The following is a 25,833-nucleotide window of genomic DNA, read 5'->3' on the forward strand; positions in this document are numbered from 1 at the left end:
TGATCTCCCTTAGAAGGGACTGGTTGGATCTCCTTGCAGTTCAAGGGACTCTCAAGAGTCTTCTCCAACACCACAGTTAATGCCTCCTAATTTCTGTCATCTCCAAGTTCCTAGTGGTATGAGTCATGTAACAAATTTCTTTTAGAATTTATTCCACCAAAAGAAATACCTTTCCCATAATTGTCTTTTGAGGAAAATAGTATTTTTTGACTCAAAGCATGGGACATTTCTTATAGTTAATATACATTCTTGCAAAAAGAAACTTCCTGTTTTCATTAAAGAGTACTGATTTTAATGGCTTTTATGAATGTGAATATTATTATTCATAATTTAAGTAATCGAATATAAACCACGGTTATCTATTACTAAGATGTAAAACTATTTAAGTGGCTTAAATTTTAGTTAAAAGATTTATTAGAAGACTGATGGATATTTTTAAAAGATGGAAAAATATCCATGGCTATATACCATCGTTCTTATTGACTAAATGTCAAGAATTGTGAAGGGTCTAAGATTTGACCCCTCTTTCAAGCTTACAAGTATCATGTCACAGTTCTGTGGAAGCTGGCAGAAGGCACCAGACTCCTGGGTCAGAAACAAAGAACTTCATGAGGGCATAGCAAGCAGCATGTCCTTCTTGTTCAGGTTGGTTCCTGAGTCCATTTGCTGTTGCTCTTGTAACAAAGGACCACTCACTCAGTGACTTAAAGCAACCCACATTTATTCTCTTACAGTTCTCACGTGCAGAAGTGCGAGGTCAGTGACAGTGGGCTAGAATCAAGGTGTCATCAGGGCTCCATATGGAGGCTCTAGCGAAGGATCCATTTCTTGTCTTTTTCAGCTTCCAGAGGCTCTTCACATTTTTTGGCTCATGGCCCTGTATCATTGCCACCTCTGTTTCCACTTTACCTAGCTATCTCTGACCATCCTGCCTCTCTCCTATAAGACCTTTGTAATAACACTGGATTACCCACAGTAGTCTCTCATCTCAAGATTCTTAACTTAATCACATCCACAAAGTCCTTTTCACCATGCAAGGTACTATATGCATAGGTTCTAGGGATTAAGAATGGACATGTTTGGTGGGGGGAGGGCATTATCCTACTACATTCTCCTCTGTGACCCCAAAGATTCATGCAAAATATATCTGTCTCACCCCCAACATCCTCTAAAATCTCAATAAATACATCATCAAATCAAAGTCCAGTATTTAGTCTATATAGTGTCAGCTCAACCCACTCCAGTGTTCTTGCCTGGGGAATCCCAGGGATGGCAGAGCCTGGTGGGCTGCCATCTATGGGGTCGCACAGAGTCGGACACGACTGAAGCAACTTAGCAGCAGCAGCAGCAACAAGGGTCCCAAAATATCATCATCTTATTCATCTAAATCAGGTATGGCTGAGACCCTGGGTAAGATCCAAGACATGAAAACAGCCTAAATGTCCATCAACAGAGGAATGGATAAAGATGTGGTACACACACACACACACACACACACATATACACACAATGGAATATTACTCAGCCATAAAAAAAGAATGAAGTAATGCCATTTGCAGCAACATGGATGGACCTAGAGATTATCATACTGAGTGAAGTAAGAAAGAGAAGGGCAAATATCATATGACATTGCTTATATGTTGACTCTTAAAAGATGATTCAAATGAACTTATCTCAAAACAGAAACAGATTCACAGACTAGGAAACAAACTTATGATTACCAAACGGGAAAGATGGGGAGAGAGATAAATTAGGAGTTTGAGATTAACATATACACACTGTTGCTGCTGCTGCTGCTGCTAAGTCGCTTCAGTCGTGTCCGACTCTGTGCGACCCCATAGACGGCAGCCCACCAAGCTCCCCCATCCCTGGGATTCTCCAGGCAAGAACACTGGAGTGGGTTGCCATTTCCTTCTCCAATGCATGAAAGTGAAAAGTGAAAGTGAAGCCGCTCAGTCGTGTCCGACTCTTTGCAACCCCATGGACTGCAGCCTACCAGGCTCCTCTGTCCATGGATTTTACAGGCAAGAGTACTGGAGTGGTGTGCCATTGCCCGCTCCGATATACACACTATTGTATATAAAATAGATAATCAACAAGGACCTACTGTGTAGCACAGGGAACTTTACTCAATATTCTGTAACGACCATTGAATTTTATATGTAAGATCTAATATATATTTTATTTATATAAGTTATGTTTAGTTCTTTAAAAAATTGATATTTTATCTTGATATCCTGATTTCTATTATGTTTTCTATGATTTATGTTTAATGATTCCGTCAAACTTATTTTATGTTCTCTTTTAGATTGTTTCATAATTTCAGGCTCTGGAATAGCGATCATCCTGGGTTTGAGGATTAGCTACTTCTTCTTCACGCCAATTATTTACTTCTGTTTTTTGTCTTGTGTGTATTATATGCATGGATGCATGTGCAGCATAGTGTGAGCTCTTCAGCATGTATTGTGTTTTCCTATGGTTATCTCACACATTCTAGTTTATAAAAGTTTCCCTAGAGAAAAATTTATTCCAGTTAAGGTGAGTTAGGACTGAACTTTTTTTCTTAAAACAACTTTGGGATATATCTGGCAAAATAATTTTCACATATTTAAAACATACAATTTAATTCATTTGACATAAGTATATCCCCAAGAAACCATTACCACATTTAAGACAGTGAACACACCCATTGCCCCCCAAAATTTTCTGTCCTTTTGTAATCCCTGCCTTCCCATTTCTTGCCCTGGAAACCACTGATTTTCTTTCTATCACTGTATATTGGTTTGCATTTTCAAGATACTTGTATGAATGGATTCAAGCAGTATCTACTCTATTTTGTCTGACTGTTTTCATTCAGCATAATTATTTTGAGATTCATCCCTGTTGTATTAGTAGTTTATTATTATTATTTGCTGAGTAGTGTTTAAAGGAAAGGAAAGGAAAGGAAACTGAAGTCATTCAGTCGTGTCTGACTCTTTGCGACCCCATGGACTGTAGCCTACCAGGCTCCTCTGTCCATGGGATTTTCCAGGCAATAGTACTGGAGTGGACTACCATTTCCTTCTCCAAAACATTTGAAAGTGAAAGTCACTCAGTGGTGTCCGACTCTTTGCAACCCCATGGACTATACGGTCCATGGAATTTTCCAGGCCAGAATACTGGAGTGTGTAGCTTTTCCCTTCTCCAGGGGATTTTCCCAATTCAGAGATTGAACACAGGTCTCCCGCACTGCAGGCAGATTCTTTACCAGTTGAGTGCTGAGTTATTGCTGAGTAATTTATTGTGAGTAGTGTTTGGATAGACCATAATTTGTTTATTAATTCTCTTGTTGATGGATATTGGGGTTATTTACAATTTTGGCTACTATAAATAAAACTGCAGTAAATATTTGGTTACAAGTCTTTCTATGGACATATGCTTTTATTTTCTAAAGCACCTAGAAGAGGAATATCTGGGTCATATCTTAGATGTTTATCTTTTTAAAGAAACTGCTTATCAGTTTTCTAAAATGTTTAAATGTTACTGTGAATTCCTCATAGTTTATATGAATTCTTATTGATTTACTTCATTGCCAACATTCTGCAAGGTCAGTCTTTTTAATTTTATTCATTCTAGTATGTGTGTGTAGTAGTATCTCACTGTAGTTTTTAGTTGCATTTCACTAATGACTAATAAGCTCCCCTGGTGGCTCAGATGGTAAAGAATCTGACCTGCAATGCTAGAGATCCTGGTTCAATCCCTGGGTTGGAAAGATCCCCTGGAGGAGGAAATGGCAGTCCACTCCAGTTTCTTGCCTGAAAAATCCCATTCAGCATCTTTTCATGTGCTTATTATCCATCTGGATATCTTTCTGAAGGGTGTTTTCAAGTCTGCTCATTGTTGTACTGGGGTGTTTGCTTTATTATTGAGTTTTGAGAGTTCTTTATTCTTGATATAAATTCTTTTTCAGAGTGACTTCATTTCTCCTTTAAATGGATCATACTTCTGGTGTTATAGCAAAGAAATATTTGCCAAACCCAAGTCATAAAAGTTTAATCCTATTATTTTTTAGAAGTTTTATAGTTTTAGATTTTCTATTTAGATCTGTAATCCATTTTGAGTTAATTTTTGTGTACATAGAAAAGTATGGATTGAAATTCATTTTTTTTTTTTTTGGCATATGGATACCTAATTGTTGCAGCACTATTTGTTGAAAAAAAATCCTTTCTCCACAATTGCCTTTTCACTGATACTGAAAATCAGTTGTCTGTATATGTATTGGTTTAGTTCTGGACCATACTTCTTGATTACTGTAGCTTTAAAAAGTCTTAAAATCAGATTGTTTAAGTCTTCCAACTTTGTTTTTCTTATTCAAAGTTGTTCTGGGTACTTGGGATCCTTTGCATTTTTATTTGAATTTAGGATCGGTTTTTAAATTCCCTTCCTGACATACAAGTCTACCAAAATTCCACCCATTTCTTTGGCCATCTCCAAAACCACATTTTCCAAAAAAGGCTTTCCAGATCCCAGGTGAAAGGAGTTTCTCTTTCTTCTTTGCTCCATTCACACTTCATCATACTTTTATTTCATTTTATTCATATTTGGCTACATGTATTTGTCTGATCTCCCCTGCCATATAGTAAACCTCTCAAGATCCAGGAATCTTGACTCTGTTCCCTCTGTCTGCTGAAAACCTAGTTTTATACTTTGCAGGAGTGAGTCTGACACTAGGAGATGTCTGTGGAAGACATCTAGCTCATTTCCTGCCTGTTGTCAAGTAATCTGACAGATTTAGAATTGTTTTTTTCTATTGTTATCTCCAAGACGGCTCATTCTTTATTATTTCTATTGATACTAATGAACTTTTAAAGAAAAATAAGATAATTATTTTCCAAGTAGCAAAATATACTATATTTGACTTGTGGTGGTAGTTATATGCAGCTTAACAATTGTCTTAACAATCTACTTATTGTTCACATTCTCCCTATTCATTGAACTTTTGGGAAAATGCTCATCCATAAAGACATCAATGGTATCTTTGGCTGCCAAGTGCAGCAGCACCTCACCTCAGACCTACTGTGTTTCTAGTGGTTCCCTCCAGTCCTACTCTAGCCCTCCACTGGGGGAACTACAGTTAAAAGCCTGTTATTTCTCAGGAAGAGTTTCTGGAGGAAGTATAATCATGTCCTTTTTATGGGGATGTTCAGTCTAGAGATTTGGCAGCAGAGGAATATGTTTAACTTTCTTTGTAGAGCCTAAACTTTTCCATACTTATTAGGAACATATACAATGAGGAGATTGTTTTAGCACCTAACAAATTAGCAGCATAACCATATGCTTGGGAAAATTAGCTTTCCTATTACATGTGGGCATTATGTTGGTGTGACAGTCAGCTTGGGTAATGTTTTTTCTAAGAAAGGCTTTTTGTTTTCTTCCTTAGTCTTTTCACATTCATTGCATCTGGTGAGATTATATGAACCCTGTTTATTTGCAGCCCAGCACTGATCTTTTTTAAAGGATCACATGTTTGAAAGGCTAGTACCCAATTCACTGGAAGATAGAAATACTTTTAGAGTTTTGTCCTAGAATAAATGGGCTTCCCTGGTGGCTCAGAGGTTAAAGCATCTGACTGCAATGTGGGAGGCCTGGGTTTGATCCCTAGGTTGGGAAGATCCCCTGGAGAAGGAAATGGCAACCTACTCCAGTACTCTTGCCTGGAGAATCCCATGGACGGAGGAGCCTGGTGGGCTACAGTCCATGGGGTCACGAAGAGTCAGAAACTGAGCGACTTCACTCACTCACTCAAAAACTTGGTGGTTAAAGAAAAATCATATTAAAATCTTAAATACAATGATATAACATTTTAAAAAATGATGAACTTAATTGATTCCATTAAACACTACAGCAATTAAGCCTGTTTCTGCAGCAGCCTTGCAATGATACCCTCTTGATCAGAGTCCTCAAGAGGCCCCTGCAATCATTGTCAATATCATCATTATCATTATGGATTTGATTCCTCTAGAAGATTCTAGGAAAATAAATGGGTAGGGGATGTGTGTGTGTGTATATACAATGAGAAAAATGATCAGACATTTGATGTAGGCATGGCAAACGAAGGAAGTGGTGGGAATGAGATGATCAAGGAGGAAGGGACAAAATCTTGAAGATCAGCAGGTTGTATGAATAAGGGGAGCGTGGTGGGCAGAATAATGTCCCTCCCTTGCCCACAAGGTAGCCAGGTGTGACAATGTTACTGTACAATGGCAAAGGGACTACAGATATTTTAGGGAAAAAATCCAAGAGGATTTCTATCTTCTAATAAATTACCTTTTAAAAGCATGATGCTTTGTCAAAAATTAGTGCTGGGCTGCAAATAAACAGGGTTCATAGACTCACCAGATGTAACGAATGTGGAAAGACTAAGGAAAAAAAAAAACCAAAAATGCCATTCATAAGTGTCTTGAGCCTTACATTGCTCACAAGAGGAATCATTACCCAAGGTGAATGTCACAGCCACATAAAGCCTGAGTGTGATGGGAAAAGAGGATCCTGAGAGGAGATGGTGGGAAGAGTAGCCTGGATTATCCTGCAGGGGGCCTAATCTAATCACTTGGGTCCTTAAAAGAGGACAACACATCCCAGCTGAGCTTAGAGTCAGAGAGGGACGTAATCTTGGAAGAATGTCCCGAGAGGATGCAAGCTTGCTGGCAGTGAAGGTAGGAGAAGTGAGGGCACAATCCAAGGGATGTGAGTGGCCTCTGAGAACTAAAAAAGCAAGGAAATACTCTCTCCTGGAGCCTCCAGGAGGAGCACACCCTGCTGATACCTGGATTTTAGCCAGATGAGAACTGTGTTGGATCCCTGACCTCCAGTCCGGTAAGGTGAGAAATCCGTGCTGGCTGAAGCCATTATGTTTGTGTAATTTGCTACCGTAGTAGTAGAAAACTACTACTGTAGTAGTAGGGAAGATTTGTATAGGAGGTGGAGATGGTCTGGTGGAGAGGGAGGCTGGGGTTGAGGATTCTGACATTAACACCTAAAAAGCAACAGGGTGAAGGAGGAACACGGGGCGCTGAAGCAGAGCTGGCAGTGCCATTTCACAGACTATTTGGAGTGAGAACATGGGAGTAGAGGAATAGAATAAACCTCTACCAGAAAAATAAGTAAAATGGTGACAGGACTTCTGTGGTGGTGGATATAGGAGTGGAAAAGGACAGATTGATATAAGCCTTATTTTGAAGAAATTGGCTACAGGTTTAATGACTCCACCTTGCGGAGAGTTAGTCGATGTATAAACTGAGTATCTGTGTCCTCTCAAAATCTCATGTTGAAACCCTGTTTCCCAGTATTAGGAGGCAGGGCCTTTGGGAGGTAAATAGGATTAAGTGAGGTCCTGAGAGTGGACCCCTCAGGAATAAAAGAATCAGCACTCTTATACGGGTCTCAAGAGAGCTTGTGTTTCTCCGCCCTCGGTCATATGAGGATACAATGAGAAGTCTGCTGTTTTCAAGTGAGGAAGCACCGACACCCTGATCTTAGACTTCTCAGCCTCCAGAACTTGAGGAATATGCTCGTTGTTTAAGCTACCTAATTTATGGTAATCTGTTACAAAGATCATGGCATCTGGTCCCATCACTTCATGGGAAGTAGATGGGGAAACAGTGGAAACAGTGTCAGACTTTATTTTTTTGGGGCTCCAAAATCACTGCAGATGGTGACTGCAGCGATGAAATTAAAAGACGCTTACTCCTTGGAAGGAAAGTTACGTCCAACCTAGATAGCATATTGAAAAGCAGAGACATTACTTTGCCAACAAAAGTCCATCTAGTCAAGGCTATGGTTTTTCCAGTGGTCACGTATGGATGTGAGAGTTGGACTGTGAAGAAAGCTTAGCACCGAAGAATTGATGCTTTTGAACTGTGGTGTTGGAGAAGACTCTTGAGGGTCCCTTGGACTGCAAGGAGATCCAACCAGTCCATTCTGAAGATCAGCCCTGGGATTTCTTTGGAAGGAATGATGCTAAAGCTGAAACTCCAGTACTTTGGCCACCTCATGTGAAGAGTTGACTCATTGGAAAAGACTCCAATGCTGGGAGGAATTGGGGGCAGGAGGAGAAGGGGACGACAGAGGATGAGATGGCTGGATGGCATCACTGACTCGATGGACGTGAGTCTGAGTGAACTCCGGGAGTTGGTGATGGACAGGGAGGCCTGGCATGCTGCAATTCATGGGGTCGCAAAGAGTCGAACACGACTGAGAGACTGAACTGAACTGTTACAGCATCCCAGGTTGACAAAGACGGTCAAGGGTGCCTTAGAGTTTGGAACTGACTGGAGAATGTTGAAACCCAGGGGAGTGGGCAGCTGGTTTCAGGGAGAGAAGTAAAGGAGTTGGTTTCAAACACATTTGACTTTTTGTGGACACTGGGTAACTCGGGCAGGAACAGGGAATAGGGGCTGGAACCCAGGAGAAAGGAAGAGGAGAAACACAGACCCAATGTTATCCTGCTGGTAGCAGTAGTTGTACTGTGAGTATGAGAATAGCTATGATCTTTGGGGGCTGATGGGAGCAAAGGGTTGCATGTAGATGAAGGTCCAAGGACAACAGAAGGTGATAAATTTACTAAGCCCCTATTATGTGTGAGGAAGTAGGCTCCCATGAAAGTTCTGACCCCAAGTCAGAGGAGTAAGCACCAGCTTGATCTCATGAGTGCTCCTTGCACATGGCCAGGATGATGAGCAAAACAGGTAAGATGTGGGCATGCAAATATCTTTGGTCATTTACACTTCCTGACGCGCTGATGGGAAAAAACCAACTAGGATCTTTAGTCCACTCAGGCTTCTCCAATGAGCAGGCTCAATTTATCCCTTTTGTAAACAGTTCTTCTCTAATGACTTCACTTTTCCCTGCCTCACAAATTCAAGTTCCTCCCAGACCTTTCTCCAAGGAGTTACATAGGCCCTCTGCATCAGGTCTTCATACTGTAATATCAATACCCAATGGCAGGGGACACTGGAAGGCCACCGAAAGGGTTTATGTTCAGGGCAGGCTTGAGACTAGGTCACTGGGTCAGATTCCTGCTGTATTCTTGCCTCTTTATTTATGTGCTCCAAGGAGGCATACCTGGTATAATTACCACTGCCCACCCTTTTTTCCACGAAGTCTAGCCTCTTGCTACTGAATTTACTAACAACCCATTTTATTCCACTGATGGAATGTGGTGCCTCTTTCCTCTGTAGAACCCCTGATAATGCTGCTCTTCAAACGTTATTTCTTACAACAGTCCTATAAAGTAGGCATTGATGGGAAAAATTCCTATTTGCATTATTTAGGTGATTGTGATTGAAGCTTTCAACAAACCCAGACCTACTTTGCTTTCAGCTCAGTTGCGTCTGACTCTGTGATCCCGTAGACTGCAACGTGCCAGGCTTCCCTCTTCATCACCAACTCCTCGAGCTTGTTCAAACTCATGTCCATTGAGTCAGTGATGCCATCCAACCATCTCATCCTCTGTTGTCCCCTTCTCCTACTTTTTTTTTTTTTTCATAAAAGCCTTTCTCTTTTTTCAAGATGGTGTAAATGTGTCCACCTGTGTTCTCATCCTAGACCCTCAGTGCAAACCCTAAGGGCTGAGATATTGTCTCTGAGGTTTCTGGTTGTAACTAACAGTTCTGATAGTGCATATGGACCTTTACTCTGTAAATGAAACTGAAGCTGTGTCATATGTGCAGCTTATTCCACCATATGGAGTCCTCATCAAAACAGGATGTACCTTCTCTGGAACTGATAATCTGTTTGATGTCTGTACTACTTGTGTTTCAGAATCAGCCATGCTTGTGCTTAGAATGAAAGGCCCATGGAGAGTCAGTCAAAAAGACAAAGGGAAGGTACAGTTATAAATGAATAGGTTTGCAGATAAAAAGTATACAAAACACACTCAAATAATAACCAAAATAGTTTATAACTTACAACTCTTTCACATAAAAAAATAGCAAATTTTAATTAATGCTTTCTACCCTTAGGAAAAGAACATTAAAAATGCTGGACATCAAGATATTAACTGTATTCCTTACATTTAATTTCCACATTTCACATTTAATACCTATAAGTTTACCAAGTTCTACTTCACATGTCCTTTATAAAGTACTTCACTTTGTAATGATTATTCTAGAATTGCACTTGCTGGCATGTGGTTATTGAGCACTTAGAATGTGGCTGGTTCAAACTGAGATGTGCTATAAATGGAAAACTTACCTGATTTTGGAAACTTAGGATGAAAAAAAGAATGTAAAATCCCAATTTTTATATTATTTTAGATATATTACATAAATTACCAAAATTAACTTCATTTGTTTCTTTTTACCTTTTTAAATGTGGCTATAAAAATTTTTAAATGACACGTGGCTCACAGGATCTTCCTATTGGACAGCAGTGAGCCAGAACATCTGAAAACAAAGCAGCCCCCAGGGAAAGCCCCAGCTACAGCTTTCATGCACCAGTATCTCATGTGCCTACTAGCTGCTTTGGGAAATGGAACTGTGATGTAAGAGAATAATCTGGCTACTTTTACACATGCTTTTAATTTCTTTAGTGAACATATATTTACTTCTTAAATGAAGTAAAAATGTTGCATTCTGTTTATCACCTTAGACTTACAAAAGAGGGACTGGCATTTGAGACACAGCATAAATGAAACAGTGAATAAATCAAATTCCCCTACTACTTGTGATATATACCTTGCACCTGTATCAGGTGCAAAATGAGGCGCCTAGAGGCAGGAGTGGAAATCTGGGAGAACACGAGAGCAACACGAGAGTTCACTATCTACCTGTACGCAAGTTACAACTCTCACCAGAATGAACATGAAGCACCATTACATCAGTGACTGTCTGAGCCACTGTGCTCACACTGCCCACCCCGTTTCTGTGAGAAAGAGGAGCTGTTCTTCTGGGCAAGAATTAAAAATACACACCTAGTCAATAATGGCCAAGTATCTGCAATTTTGTTTTCCTCCCATATCTAGCGTGTGAGGCCTTTTGCAATAAATATCACCAGTTCTAATCATCTGCCATAAAGGGACTTGTCTGTAAATTATTTAAAATGTTGATGACTAATTTTTTCCAGTAAAATACACTATTTAATGCTGCTCTTATTTTTCCCTAGCTGGTAAAATATGATTTATTTTGAAATGTTCTTGTGTTCCAGCAACATACTGGAACACTTTTTTCAAAAGCCTCCTTCTGATGGGGACCCCAACCATCTTCAGGCCTCTCTGTGAGGTCACGTGACATGTGAGTTTCTACTAATACTCTGGTGCGTTCACTTCTGCCAAAGCAACTGGCACGACCACCCCCTGCCGGTGCAGCTCTCGGAGAACATCCAAGATCGAGTCTAACTCTGTTCGGAACTTGTCCAGCTCCCGATTCTTCAGCTGTGCAAGTCTTTTCCATTTCTCAATTTCTCTGTTTTGCTCGGTTTCTACTACTTGGTGTGTCTGCTGTATTATCTGCAAATTAAAAATATCACATTACTGTTAGAGTTTATCATGGGGATAATGAGCCTCGAAGAGCTTCTAGGAGCTCAACTGGGCCAATGCTGACAAGGGTAATCTGGCAACCTATGTATCCGAGGGGATGGGGCAGAGGGAGAGGAGCCTTACCTAACAGGCCCCATTGGATCAATAAAGGCTTATAAGCAAAGAGTAAGTGGGAATTTTAGTATCTAATTCTGATAGGGAGTTAAGAAGTTTAAAGTTTTTCATTTTAAGCCTGGGTTGGGGGCAGGGCAGGATTACCATTTAAAGCATTTAATACCCTGGAATGAATTCAAACATCCCTAAAATCCTGTTCTTAAGAACTGTACTTGAGATGCAATCAAGACAGTTAGTTTTAATGCAACATGTCACCACTAAGGAACCATACGTTGACACCTATCAAGTGCCAGGCTTGGCTTTAAGTCTTACATGTGTTAACATTTAATCTTGTAACACACTAGGAGATATTCTACATATCCATCTCCATTTAACAGGTAGGGAAAGAGAGTCACAAATAAGTAAAAAAAATTAATTCACCCTAGATTCACACAGAGGCCACTGGAGGCAGAGTTAGAATTCACACACAGGTGGGCTGGCCCCAGGGCTCCTGCTCTTAACCACCCATACTCGACTGCCTTGTTTATGACGATCAGTTTTTTTCAGCTGTGAAATAAGCACCTTGTCTAGTAACTTACAATACTATTCTTATGATTTTATTAATAAAATACCTTACCAGAAGGGAAATGTTAATCACAGACATTATAAACCACACAAAGCGAGACATAAAAAAATAACTGATTACAGCAACAAAACCAATAATGTTTCCAGACGTTATACATGCTGAACCTCTGCAAGAAAATTTTTAATTCTGCCTGGCTATAGAATAATTACTTCATAATTTAATAATGAAATAAAAGAATTTCAGACACTGTATAAATAGGTACTTGAGTTATGGGGAATACAAAATGCTGTATGAATTTTCAATTCATTACTTTGATGTCTCATATATTAAAACTTGGCATTTAATGATTTGTCAATCATATTCAGACATAGTTGGCATAACATTGTAGAAGTTAAAGGTATACAATTAAAAGACGCTAACTCCTTGGAATGAAAGTTATGACCAACCTAGACAGCTTATTAAAAAGCAGAGACATTACTTTGCCAACAAAGGTCTGTCTAATCAAGGCTATGGTTTTTCCAGTAGTCATGTATGGATGTGAGAGTTGGACTATAAAGAAAGCTGAGTGCCGAAGAATTGATGCTTTTGAACTGTGGTGTTGGAGAAGACTCTTCAGAGTCCCTGCAAGGAGATCCAACCAGTCCATCCTAAAGGAGATCAGTCCTGAGTGTTCATTGGAAGGACTGATGTTGAAGCTGAAGCTCCATTACTTTGGCCACCTGATGCGGAGAGCTGACTCATTTGAAAAGACCCTGATGCTGGGAAAGATTGAAGGCAGGAGGAGAAGGGGACAACAGAGGATGAAATGGTTGGATGGCATCACTGACTCAATGGACATGAGTTTGGGTAAACGCTGGGAGTTGGTGATGGACAGGGAGGCCTGGCGTGTTGCAGTCCATGGGGTCACAAAGAATCGAACACGACTGAGCAGACAAATACTCTTTTTGATATGTCCCCATGTGGGTTTGACTTGCATTTCCCTCATAATTAGTGATGTTGAGCATCTGGAAAAGGTCAGTTTTCATTCCAATCCCAAAGAAAGGCAATGCCAAACTATGGCACAACTGCACTCATCTCACATGCTAGTAAAGTAATGCTCAAAATTCTCCAAGCCAGGCTTCAGCAATACGTGAACCATGAACTTCCTGATGTTCAAGCTGGTTTTAGAAAAGGCAGAGGAACCAGAGGTCAAATTGCCAACATCTGCTGGATCATGGAAAAAGCAAGAGAGTTCCAGAAAAACATTTATTTCTGCCTCACTGACCATGCCAAAGCCTTTGACTGTGTGGATCACAATAAACTGTGGAAAATTCTGAAAGAGATGGGAATACCAGACCACCTGACCTGCCTCTTGAGAAATCTGTATGCAGGTCAGGAAGCAACAGTTAGAACTGGACATGGAACAACAGACTGGTTCCACATAGGAAAAGGAGTCTGTCAAGGCTGTATATTATCACCCTGCTTATTTAACGTATATGCAGAGTACATCATGAGAAACGCTGGACTGGAAGAAACACAAGCTGGAATCAAGATTGCCGGGAGAAATATCAATAACCTCAGATATGCAGATGACACCAGCCTTATGGCAGAAAGTGAAGAGGAACTCAAAAGCCTCTTGATGAAAGTGCAAGTGGAGAGTGAAAAGTTGGCTTAAAGCTCACCATTCAGAAAACGAAGATCATGGCATCTGGTCCCATCACTTCATGCGAAATAGATGGGAAAACAGTGGAAACAGTGTCAGACTTTATTTTTCTGGGCTCCAAAATCACTGCAGATGGTGACTGCAGCCATGAAATTAAAAAACGCTTACTCCTTGGAAGGAAAGTTATGATGAACCTAGATAGCATATTCAAAAGCAGAGACATTACTTTGCCAACAAAGGTCCGTCTAGTCAAGGCTACGGTTTTTCCTGTGGTCATGTATGGATGTGAGAGTTGGACTGTGAAGAAGGCTAAGCACCAAAGAATTGATGCTTTTGAAGTATGGTGTTGGAGAAGACTCTTGAGAGTCCCTTGGACTGCAAGGAGATCCAACCAGTCCATTCTGAAAGAGATCAGCCCTGGGATTTCTTTGGAGGGAATGATGCTGAAGCTGAAACTCCAGTACTTTGGCCACCTCATGCGAAGAGTTGACTCATTGGAAAAGACTCTGATGCTGGGAGGGATTGGGGGCAGGAGGAGAAGGGGACAACAGAGGATGAGATGGCTGGATGGCATCACTGACTCGATGGATGTGAGTCTCAGTGAACTCCGGGAGTTGGTGATGGACAGGGAGGCCTGGCGTGCTGCGATTCATGGTGTCAAGAGTCGGACACGACTGAGCGACTGAACTGAACTCAACTGAGCATCTTTTCATATAGCTGTGGGGCATTTAAATATCTTCTTTGGAACAATGTCTGTTCAGATCCTTTGCCCACTTTTTAAATGGTTTTTTTTTTTTTTTTTTTTTTTTTTGCTATTGAGTTGTATGAATCACAGCTTGCCTTTACATCATGTTGATTATCTCCTTGCTTGTGCAGATGCTTTTTTAGTTTGATGTGGTCCCATTTGTTTATTGTTTTTTTTGTTGCTTGTGCTTTAGGTATCATATCCAAAAGGGCTCTATGACAAGACACATATCAGCAAGCTTTTACCCTGTGTTTTATTCTAAGAATTTTATGGTTTCTGGTCTTTAATCCATTTAGAGTAATTTTTGTGAATGGTATAAGACAGGGATCTAGTTTGTCTTTTGCATGTAAATATTACATTTCCCCAGAACCATTTATAATGAAAAGTGTCTTTTCTCCACTGAGTATTCTTGGCTCCCTTAACAAATATGTATACGTGGATTTATTTCTCGGTTCTAGATTCTATTCCTTTGGGCTATGTGTTTGTTTTTAATGCCAGGACCATACTGTTTTGATTACTTCAGCTTTGTAATATAGTTTGAAATTAGGAAATGAAGATACCTCCTGTTTTGTTGTTCTACCTTAGGATTGCTTTGACTCTGCCTGGTCTGTGTGGTTCCACACAAATTTCATAATGCTTTTTTTGTTAGTATAAAAAATGCCATTGGAATCTTGACAGAGATCACAGTGAATCTATAAATGGCTTTGGACATTTTACAGTATCAATTCTTATGAATCATGAACACTGAATACCTTTGTGTTTAATTTCATCAATGCCTTATAGTTACCAACATACAGATCTTTTACATCCTTAGATAGATTTATTTCCAAGTATTTTATTCTTCTTGGTATTATTATAAGTGGAATTATTTTATTCTTCAGATAATTTGTTGTTAGTTTATAGAAACATTACTGACTTTTGTATACTGATTTTGGTATCCGAGAACTTTACTGAATTCGCTAACCCGCAGTTTTTAGGTAGAGTCTTGAGGATTTTCTTTATATAAAATAATGTCATTCACAAATAGAGACAATTTCATCCTTTGCCTGACTGCTCTGGCTAAGGCTTCTAATACTATGTTGAATAAGAGTGTGAGAATGAGCATTCTTCTCTTGTTTCTGATCTTAGCAGAAAAGCTGCCAACCTGTCACTACTGATTTTCATGATAACTGAAAGGCAACCCACTCCAGTATTCTTGGCTGGAGAATTCCATGGACAGAGGAGTCTGGCGGTACAGTCCATGAGGTCACAAAGAGTCAGACACGACTGAGAGACTAACACACACACATGTGGTCCTGTTATATACGGCCTTTATCATGTTGAGGTATGTTATTTTTATACCTAATTTGTTGAGAGTTTTTTTTTATCAAGAATGGGTGTTTGTGTTAAATGGTTTTTCTATATTGATTGAGATGTGTGTGTGTGTGTGTGTGTGTGTGTGTGTGTGTGTGTGTGTGTGTGTGCATGCTTAGTCATGTCCAACTCTTTGCAGTCCCATGGACTGTAGCCTGCCAGGCTCATCTGCCCATGAAATTCTCCAGGCAAGAATACTGGAGTGGGGTGCTAGTTTCTACTGCAGGAGATCTTCTCACCCAGGGACTGACCCTGTGTCTCTTGTGTCTCCTGCACTGGCAGGAAGATTCTTCACCACTAGTGCCACCTTGGAAGCCCTGCTTAAGATGATGATATGATCTTTATCTTCAGTTAGAATCTGAAAAAGAGTATGTGTATATGTATAAATGAATCACTCTGCTGTATACCAGAAACTAACACAACATTGTCAATCAACTACTCCAACAGAAAACAAAACAGAAGAACAAAGTCAAAAGTTTGCTCTAGCACCACATATAGTGAAACCTTTGCGTTTTCTAGTGGAGACTTGCTTCCTAGATTAGTAGAGATGTTTGTAAGAAGCTACATGGTAGTATATTTTTTTGGTCTTGTGTTTTTTTTTTTTTTTCCAGAATTGAAATTATGCAAGAAATTTAGTATTTTCAGTCACGTGTGAAAGGGACCCTTTAAACCAGTGGTTTTCCTTGCTATTTGGAAGCTGCTCTCAGTTCTGAGTTTGCAATTTTATTGGAGTAGTTGATTTATAATGCTGTGTTAAGTTTCAGGTGTACTGCAAGTGATTCACTTATACATATACAAATATTCTTTCTTTTTCAGATTTTTTTTTCCTATATAGGTTACTATAGAATACTGAGTAGAATTCTCTGCTATACAGTAGGTCCCTATTGGTTATATATGTAGTGGTGTGCATACGGTAATCCCAAACTCCTGATTTATCCCTCCCTTATATCACATTTCCCCTTTGATAACCATACGTTTGTTTTTGAAAGTCTATTTTATAAATACGTTCATTTGTATCATTTTTTTAGATTCCACATACAAGCAATATAGTAAGATATCTGTCTTTCTCTGACTTGCTTCACTTCGTATGATAATCTCTAGGTTCACCAATGTTGTTGCAAATGGTATTACTTTGTTCTTTTTTATAGCTGAGTAATATTCCATTGTATGTATTTACCATATCTTCTTTATCCATTCCTCTGTTGATGGACATTTAGGTTGCTTCCCTCTCTTGGCTATTGTAAATAGTGCTGCAATGAACACGGGTGCATGTAGCTTTTCGAATTATGGTTTTCTTCAGATAAATGCCCAGGAGTGGGATTGCTGGGTCATATGGTATTTCAATGTTGTTTTTTAAGGAACCTCCATACTGTTCTCCAGGGTGGTTGCACCAATTTACATTTCCACTAACAGTATATGAGAGTCCCCTTTTCTCCACACCCTTTCCAGCATTTACTGTTTGTACACTTTTTCATGATGGCCATTCTGGTAAGAGGTGCTATCTCATTGTAGATTTGATTTGCATTTCTTTGGTAATTAGTGATGCTGAGCATCTTTTCTTTCCTTTTTGGCCATCTGGATATGTTCTTTGAAGAAGTATCTATTTAGATCTTCTGCCAATGTTTGATTGTTTTGCTTTTTTGATATAGAGCTGTATGAGCCGTTTATTGAAATGACTTAAATGTGTAACATGGTTCCCAAGAGTCCTATTCCCAGGGTAAAATGCTTCTCTTTTAGGCATTCATCAATAATTAAGAACATAATACAAAAGTTGTTTCTCTATTTTTCTAGATATAAGGTAAACCAATCTTCAGGTATTTGAGAATTAGTCTTATTTTCTCTTAAAAGCTATACATTTATCTATAATAAAACCAATATATAATGAAAACATTCTGAAAGAAGTAATCTGTTAGGGATGACAAAAACATAGTAAACTGGAAGTACTTAAATGTGAAGAACTGTACAAATATGTAAATGTGATTTACTAATTTACCTGCTGAAGCTCCTGTTCTCTTTGCTCATGTCTCATTTCCATCTGTTTGATTTTCTTTTCTAAGACCATAAAATGTTTCATCTCCGGTGTATGATTTTCTTTGGCTTCTCTCAATTCTTCCAAGAGTTTTGTAATCTAAAGTTGAGATACGGGGCATTCATGTCAGTGTATGGCAAAACCACTACAATACTGTAAAGTAATTAGCCTCCAATGAAAATAAATACATTTATATTTAAAAAAGGAGATATGAAATAAATGGGAAATTATAACAAGGAAATAATTCATTTTCCACTGGCAATCATTAGAAGTAAGAACATTCACTGCATATTCTTTGTATAAAATTTCTTTAGACAAGAGCCTTCTTGTTAACATCAAAGGTATCTGGAGTTGTTAGAGTAATAGCTTTCATTTCTTTGGTCCAGAAAGTAAAGGCTCATCCTATCCCTGAACTGACCTCACATTTGAAAAGGTTCCAGATGATCAGACCATTTTCTCCCTCCCAGGTATGCAGGCTGGCTGTAGTGTTCAAAATTAAGTTGGGCACTTTTTCTGATGTATTCAGCCTTGCTACAAAGTATATGTTAATAGTGTGACTACTTTTTGGATTAAATAATACATTTAAAGCACACAGCGAGTTGAATAAATATGAATCCTTTTTTGTCAACCTCCTATAATTCTATTTGTAATTCTCTTCTAGTTCTTATCATCTTATAACTTATAATAATTCATTCCACATGTGAACATGCACATATAAACAGAGATAAGTAAGTGGTGAACTCTTCCTGTGCTGGCTGTGTCTTAGGCTCTAGAGTGCACAGTCCCTGTCCTCATAGAGATGACAGTCTAGCACAGTACCTCCTTTTTCATGTCATGGCCCAGAAAAAAAAAAAGGTAAAATTTTTATGGCACCAGGGAGTGAAATGGAGGTGATATGAGGGATCTCTATATTGGACTTCATAAAGCAATAGCACTCTTTATACCATATAATTACGATAACCTGCCATTATCAAAATGAAAAATAATTAACAAGCAAATGAAAATGGATAAAGTTAACAATCAATCATGTTTTACAAGGAACCACCTAGTATCTCAAAACACCAATAATACTTAAAAAAAAAAAGAACCAATATACTCTTCTGACGTTAGTTTAAAAAATGTGAAAATATAAGCAAATTAAATCAGTGGCAAATCTAAATAGTTTAAATGTAGGCCATCCTGGATATCACCAGTGACCAAATAAACAAACAGACCTTAATGGGGATGACTTACAGAAAGGTTGGGGAGATGTTGTACATACCATGCCATGGTGTTGAGTGGTGGGCAAAAAAATCTTGTCTGAAAACAAAATTGTAAAAAACAAACCCCTGCAAACAAAAACTACCCCCAAAACAGAACAAGCAATGATTATTGAACTAAGAAAGCTGTCAGAGGCACTGTCATATATGTATTAGTCAAATATCATTTCATCCTCTACAAACATCTTAATGATTGAAAAATGACTGAGTTTGTTTTCAGACCACCTTTCCAGTCACCATCATCTTGTGACCACAGGTAACCCATTCTGGGTACACCAGGAAAGTTCTAGTCTAGAGCAAGGAGCAGGTGAGTGAATGACAGCTCTAACATGACGTGCTGCAGTGGAGAGATGCGTGCACAGCAAGGTGCTGAGTGAGGGACACGTAACCTGAAGGAGAGGTGGCTGCAGGCTTCTCAATCGGAGGCAGCTGTGCCTGAACCGAGTCTTAAAGGATAAGCAGTAATGAGTTATGGCAGTATGGTGGGCTAGGCGCTATGCTAAGTACTTTACAAATGTTGACTCAGTTGACCTTTTTTATCAGAACTTATATTTGTTTATGGTCTCATTACCCAAAAAAAAAATAAGCTCCATGCTTCTGCTGCTGCTAAGTTGCTTCAGTTGTGTCCAACTCTGTGAGACCCCATAGACGGCAGCCCACCAGGCTCTGCCGTCCCTGGGATTCTCCAGGCAAGAACACTGGAGTGGGTTGCCATTTCCTTCTCCAATGCATGAAAGTGAAAAGTGAAAGTGAAGTCGCTCAGTTGTGTCTGACTCTTTGCGACCCTATGGACTGCAGCCTACCAGGCTCCTCTTCCGTCCATGGGATTTTCCAGGCAAGAGTACTGGAGTGGGGTGCCATTGCCTTCTCCAGATAAGCTCCATGAGAACTGGAATTTTGTCTTTGTTCTCTTCAGTTTTCCTAGCTCCTACAGCTGTGCACAGCAGAGGGTGCTTAACAATCATCCATGAATAAATTAATGGAGTCACCTCTCAAAGATTCAACATTTTTAAATTACATAAATTCAGAGATTTGGTTCCAGACAAAGAGTAGAGATAACTTTCCTTCATTTGTACCTCTTACAAAGTACCTTTAAGAGTATAATTAAAGTTGAGTCTTTAAAAAAGTTCTTATATTTTAGTGAATTTAGTGAATATGTTCATTGGAGGCAACTGGATACATAAGGAAAGATGCATGATCAAAAGTGTTTCCTGCTTTAACACACACACACACACACACACACACACAAATCTCAATATCCCTGGGACCAAACAACATCCAAAATGTATACTGTCTAAAGTTCTTATCATATCCATTTGCTAACCCAAACACCTCAAAAAAAAAAAAAAAAAAGAAAGGTGTGAGGTTAAAAATGCTTCTTGCTACTTGAATACTATAGAAAAACTTGGCAACAACCTGAATGTCCACTGATAGGGGATTGGTGAAAAAGTAAAGTAACTGAGAGCCTTGAACCTGGAGCCAGAGGCCCTGAGTCCTATACTGGTATTTTAGTTATGGCCTGGTAACCTCAGGTTACTTTAGCCACCTGATGAGAGAAACAACTCATTAGCTGGGAAAGATTGAGGGCAAGAGGAGAAGGGGGCAACAGAGGATAAGATGGTTGGACAGCATCACTGACTCAATGGATGTGAGCTTGAGCAAACTCAGGGAGATAGTGAAGGACAGGGAAGCCTGGCGTACTGCAGTTCATGGGGTCACAAAGAGTTGGATGTGACTTAGGGACTGAACAACAACCACCACCTCAGGTAAGTTATTTCACTTTTCTTACCATCAGTTTCTTCGTATATAAAATGGGAATAATAGTACTGACTCTTTTGGGTTATTGTGAGAACCACACAGAACACTTAACACAGTGCCTAGTGTAGATAGGAAACCCTTAATAAACAATAACTATCATTATTACAGTTTTGACTCCTATTATAAAATGTAGGTTCAGGTAAATATTTAGCCATACAGTGATCATAAGCCACCCCTGGTACTGTGGATACAGGCTAGGAAATAGCTTCACTTAGGTATGGAAATCAAACCAGAAATCCTGCCCAACTGTACTCAGTCAGTGGCATCCCTCTTGCCCCAACTTCAGAGTTCAGGCAGTGGCCCTGCCCAAAAACAGACCCTGAGAGCAAGCCCTACGCAGCCAAGACGACCAGCAGACATACCCAGAAACCCAAGCTGAGCTGACGGGTGAAGAACCATCTCTGCCAAAGCAAACCTGACTCAAATGCACAGATAATCAATGTGGGAATCAAGGATTACAAAAAAATCAGGGTAAATATGACACTATCAAAGGAACCTAAAAAGGTCCAATAACTGACTTGAACTATGTTGAAAAAATTGAAATTACTCAGTTTTTTCTTATAGCTCTATGAAACTGCTTTAAAAACAAGCAGTCAAAAACCAGAATTCACCACTTTTGATACATACACAGCGTGCTTTCACTCAAGGCCATGATGCAGTATGCGACAGCAACACATTTCTTAAACAACCAGAGAACCCAGTCAATATAGAGACAACCATTTTCAAGCACTGGCTAATAGCGCTGCAGGACTACAATTCATCAGAGAAAGGAAACAAACAGAACGAGCTCTATGGCGACCTAGTGTGTTGGCTGGAGGCAGTTTTGGAGTAACTCCTGGAGGTTATACGGGCTAGGAACGGTTCATATTCCCACTGGCCTGAGATGAAATGGTTCATAACATACAGGCCATCAGAGAGGACCTTTAGAGGGTTATCAGAGGTGGGAATAAATAAGCTCTGTTAAAACAGCTATTGTAAGTACAGTCCATATCAAAAGGCGGACTGTCATTAGCTTTATTCAAGAAATGAAGTGATTTCCTTAGTCTTCTAGTTAAACAGGCTTGGAAATCATGTGTTACAGCTTTTCTATTTTCAAAATATTTAGCTATTTCCAAACTAAGAACACGATAACTTGACCAAAATTGATCTTCCTCTTCATCTGGCAAACATGAACACGTATTTCCTTTTAATGTTTTCCTAAAAATTTTATTTCAGGTCTGTGAGGTTCTTTAAGTTTATTACTTATACAACAAAGTTTATGTATATTTTCGACACTGAAAAGTATACATAGTGTTCAACTACAGTCCTTCAACTCCTAGAACAAGGTGTTTAAGTGGATAGTTGTGTGACTGTGGACTAGTTTACATTAATCTTTCCATGATGCAATTTAGTTGTAAGTTTCACTTTTATCATGTGATTTAATAAGCCCTCAAATAATTTTTAAAAAATGAACACATGTATACCTGTGGCGGATTCATTTTGATATTTGGCAAAACTAATACAATTATGTAAAGTTTAAAAATAAAATAAAAATTAAAAAAAAAATGATGTATAAGCTTCAAAGAATAGAATGCAGTTTGATTTTTCATACTTTCTAGAATCAAAAGGATCTCAGAGTAATCAAAATGGTGAGTTTCCAGAAAGATCTATTTCCTGTAATGGTATTGTTCTTGATGATCCAGCATTACTTTCATAATAATTTACTTACCTTTTTCTTAACTAAATTAAATAATCTTACTACTTATTACAGAAATGGCCTTAACTATACCACTTTACCTCCTAAAAAATCAAAACAACCAAACCAAACCTGCCCCATTTCCCCACTCCCCAGAAAATCTTAGAAAATACAAACATAAATAATTTAATTGATATCTGAGCTTCATCTGGGGAAATATTAATATTTTCTTGACATGATAAGACATTTCTGAATTATCTCCATTTGTACATTTAAATTAAAAAATTATGCAGGACTATATGATTGAAATGGCTGAGAAGCTTATGTTAGCACAATACTTTGGCTATTTCTTACCTCTTTCTGTAGGATTTCTTCTCGAACTTGAGAAACTACAAGAGACTCTTGCTTACTCTGCAGCTCATTGACTTGATTTTGAAAATGTTTTATAAGTACCTAGGAAATTATATTAGCAGTACTGTGTCAGTCAAGTTTTTCCATGAACATTTGAAAAATATAGGAAAGTGAACTAATGACCTTTGTATGTATTAAAAAAATTAAAAGGATCCTATTTTAAAATTTCCTGAATCTAACAATAGTGTTTTTACATAAAAGAAAATTTACAATAATTTCACATCTCATATCTTGTCCATGCTCAAACTTCCACAACTGATGGATATCTTTTTAATTAAGATGCTGTTAAATTATTATGGGTGGGAGAGGTGGTCATGAGAGAATTATTTCTTGAAGTCACCCCTGCCACCCAGCTTGGTTTTTAGAATTAAAACCTACAAAAAAGATGAAGAGCACATGGAACATTTGTATATTCTTCAACTTGAATTATTCACTGCTAGTGTTTTGCCATATTTGCTTTCTTTTCTTTTTTCTTAGATACCTCATTTGAAAGTAAGTTGAAAGTTCTCTTTTAATGATTTTTTTTTCAACTTGCAAAAGCCACAGAAGACAGGCCACATAGTTGACATTGGTAAATATTACAAGCTGATATATGTACTAACCAAGAAGGACAACACCCTTGAGGAAATGCAGATGAACTGTCAACACGCCCTGTCATAATTCTCAGATGATTATGCTTTGTATTGACTACAATTATGTACATGTCTCTCTTCATTACTTTATCCCCCGTGCCTGAACGGCTAGGAAACATTATTTAATGAAAAACAGGAAAGAAGAGTGACTTGTCAGTTTGGACTTCGGGTGAAGGGAGATGGTTCAACACAGGTTCAAGCGCTAAGGTCCTAATCACATTCAATTTATCCCTGAACCACTATTACACTGTTAGGAGAAAGACTATTTGAGAAATACAGGGACAAAATTGCAAAAACACTTATTTAGATGTATAACAGTAAAGTTGAATAGTTAAACACATGTATGGTAAGGGTGTCAACTTCTATTAAAAAAAAAAAGCAATGACAATTTCTTATTTCTATCACCAACCTCAAGCAGTGAAGTTAAGTACTTCCAGATACTTTGGCAATGATCTTAAAAAAAAAAAAATCACATTACAGTCAAAGTTTATTAAAGTCACCTACCTCCTGAGTTGCTATTTTACGATTTAGTTCAGCTACTTTGGAAGAAGAATTCTCAACTGCATTTTGGCAAAGGAGTTTCTCTACTTCCCTCTGATGAGATGTTTTGAGAGATGTGATATGTGCTGCAGTTTCTTCCTTGAACCTTTACAGCAAATTAAAGAAAACCACACATAAAAGTGGTTCTTCAACCTCTAATTCAGTTAGCCTATAAACAGTATAAGAAGCCTGGAGAGTAAAGAAGCAGAGAGAAGGCACCAGTATCTACTGCGCTGTGCTCGGTGCTTTAGCCATTACTGCCTAGGAATTCCTACAGTCACTCCATGAGCTTGCTCTTATTTACTCAATTTTATAAAGGCAAACTTGAGTGCAGGAAAGAGTTGATATGTCTGGGGTCCTAGGTCAGTAAATTGTAGAGCTGGGGTTTGAGCCCAGCAGAGCTGGACACCACCACCAGCCTGGGGCACTTTGAGAGAAACAAAGGCTCTAAATATTGTCTGGATTTAAGGCAAAGAGCTTGTTATTTTATCTTTTAAGATAAATTCAGATTTATGGTCCCAATTCTTTAGATTCTCAAATGCTTTGTCTCTAGGCAACACTCACAAGTTTTTGGCCCACGCATAACTTCAGGGCTAGCTCCAGGTTGTGCGAATAAAATGATCTTTATGGTAATTCTTAGGACATAAGGTAGTCTGAACCTAATTGGACCATTAAATGTGAGAGACTGCTCATTTGTCTCTGTGACAAAATTTATGCATTCAGTGGCAATTCAGTAAATGGCAAAGTTATGACTAAAAAGTGGGACGTTTTTTACAGATAAACATTTCCTCTATTATTGGAAAAATTATTAAAAAATGACACAATTTTATTGAAAGCAGATATTTAGCAATCACTGTTGATACTTATTAATACAGCAATCCCCAAACTATAAACAAACATATCAGTTGCTTATTTGACTATATGAATACTTCTTCACCGAAACACTGTTATTAGGGTCCTAAGACAAGCATAAAAGTCTAAAGTACCCATGATATAACTGAACTATAGTAAAATACAGCCAAAAGAAGAAAGGTTACTTTTCATGTCTCCAGTTCAGAGCTGTCTGAGAAACAGACTAATGACACTAAAAAATTATAAATTTATGTCTAGGAAAATTTACAGGTAATTTTAAATTATCTTTGGAGACGTCACTTTGCTTACAAAGGTCCAGATAGTCAAAGCTATGTTTTTTCCAGTAGTATTGTATAGATGTGAGAGTTGGACCATAAAGAAGGCTGAGCGCCGAAGAACTGATGTTTTCAAATTATGGTGCTGGAGAAGACACTTCAGAGTCTCTTGGATAACAAGGAAATCAAGCCAGTCAATCTTAAAAGAAATCAACCCTGAATATTCATTGGCAGGACTGATGCTGAAGCTCTAATACTTTGGCCACCTGATGCGAAGAGCTGACTCAGTAGAAAAGACCCTGAGACTGGGAAAGATGGAGGGCAGGAGGAGAAGGGGATGACAGAGGATGAGATGGTTGGATGGCATCACCGACTCAATGGACATGAACCTGAGCAAACTCCAGGAGA

At 38.7% G+C, this 25,833-nt stretch overlaps 1 protein-coding gene across 4 annotated transcripts in view; it reads right to left on the reverse strand.

Annotated features, from left to right (window-relative positions):
- Positions 1-9,921: 9,921 nt before the first annotated feature.
- The window catches only part of CEP162 (centrosomal protein 162), a 93,080-nt gene continuing 77,168 nt past the window's right edge, over positions 9,922-25,833 (reverse strand). For 3 of the 4 annotated variants that reach the window (XM_006054742.4, XM_025294569.3, XM_044924256.2), the window contains 4 exons: positions 24,263-24,404; positions 23,070-23,168; positions 17,928-18,062; positions 9,922-11,485 (listed from right to left, as the gene is read on the reverse strand). In XM_006054742.4, the coding sequence (XP_006054804.4) occupies positions 11,282-11,485; positions 17,928-18,062; positions 23,070-23,168; positions 24,263-24,404 (580 nt within the window). In that variant the 3' untranslated portion in view covers positions 9,922-11,281. Of the gene's footprint in view, positions 11,486-13,855; positions 13,894-17,927; positions 18,063-23,069; positions 23,169-24,262; positions 24,405-25,833 lie in introns of all 4 variants that reach the window. The other variant, XM_025294570.3, reaches the window with a different exon arrangement.

Source organism: Bubalus bubalis, chromosome 10 (genome assembly GCF_019923935.1).
Source record: "Bubalus bubalis isolate 160015118507 breed Murrah chromosome 10, NDDB_SH_1, whole genome shotgun sequence".
In the NCBI taxonomy this organism is placed as follows: domain Eukaryota; kingdom Metazoa; phylum Chordata; class Mammalia; order Artiodactyla; family Bovidae; genus Bubalus; species Bubalus bubalis.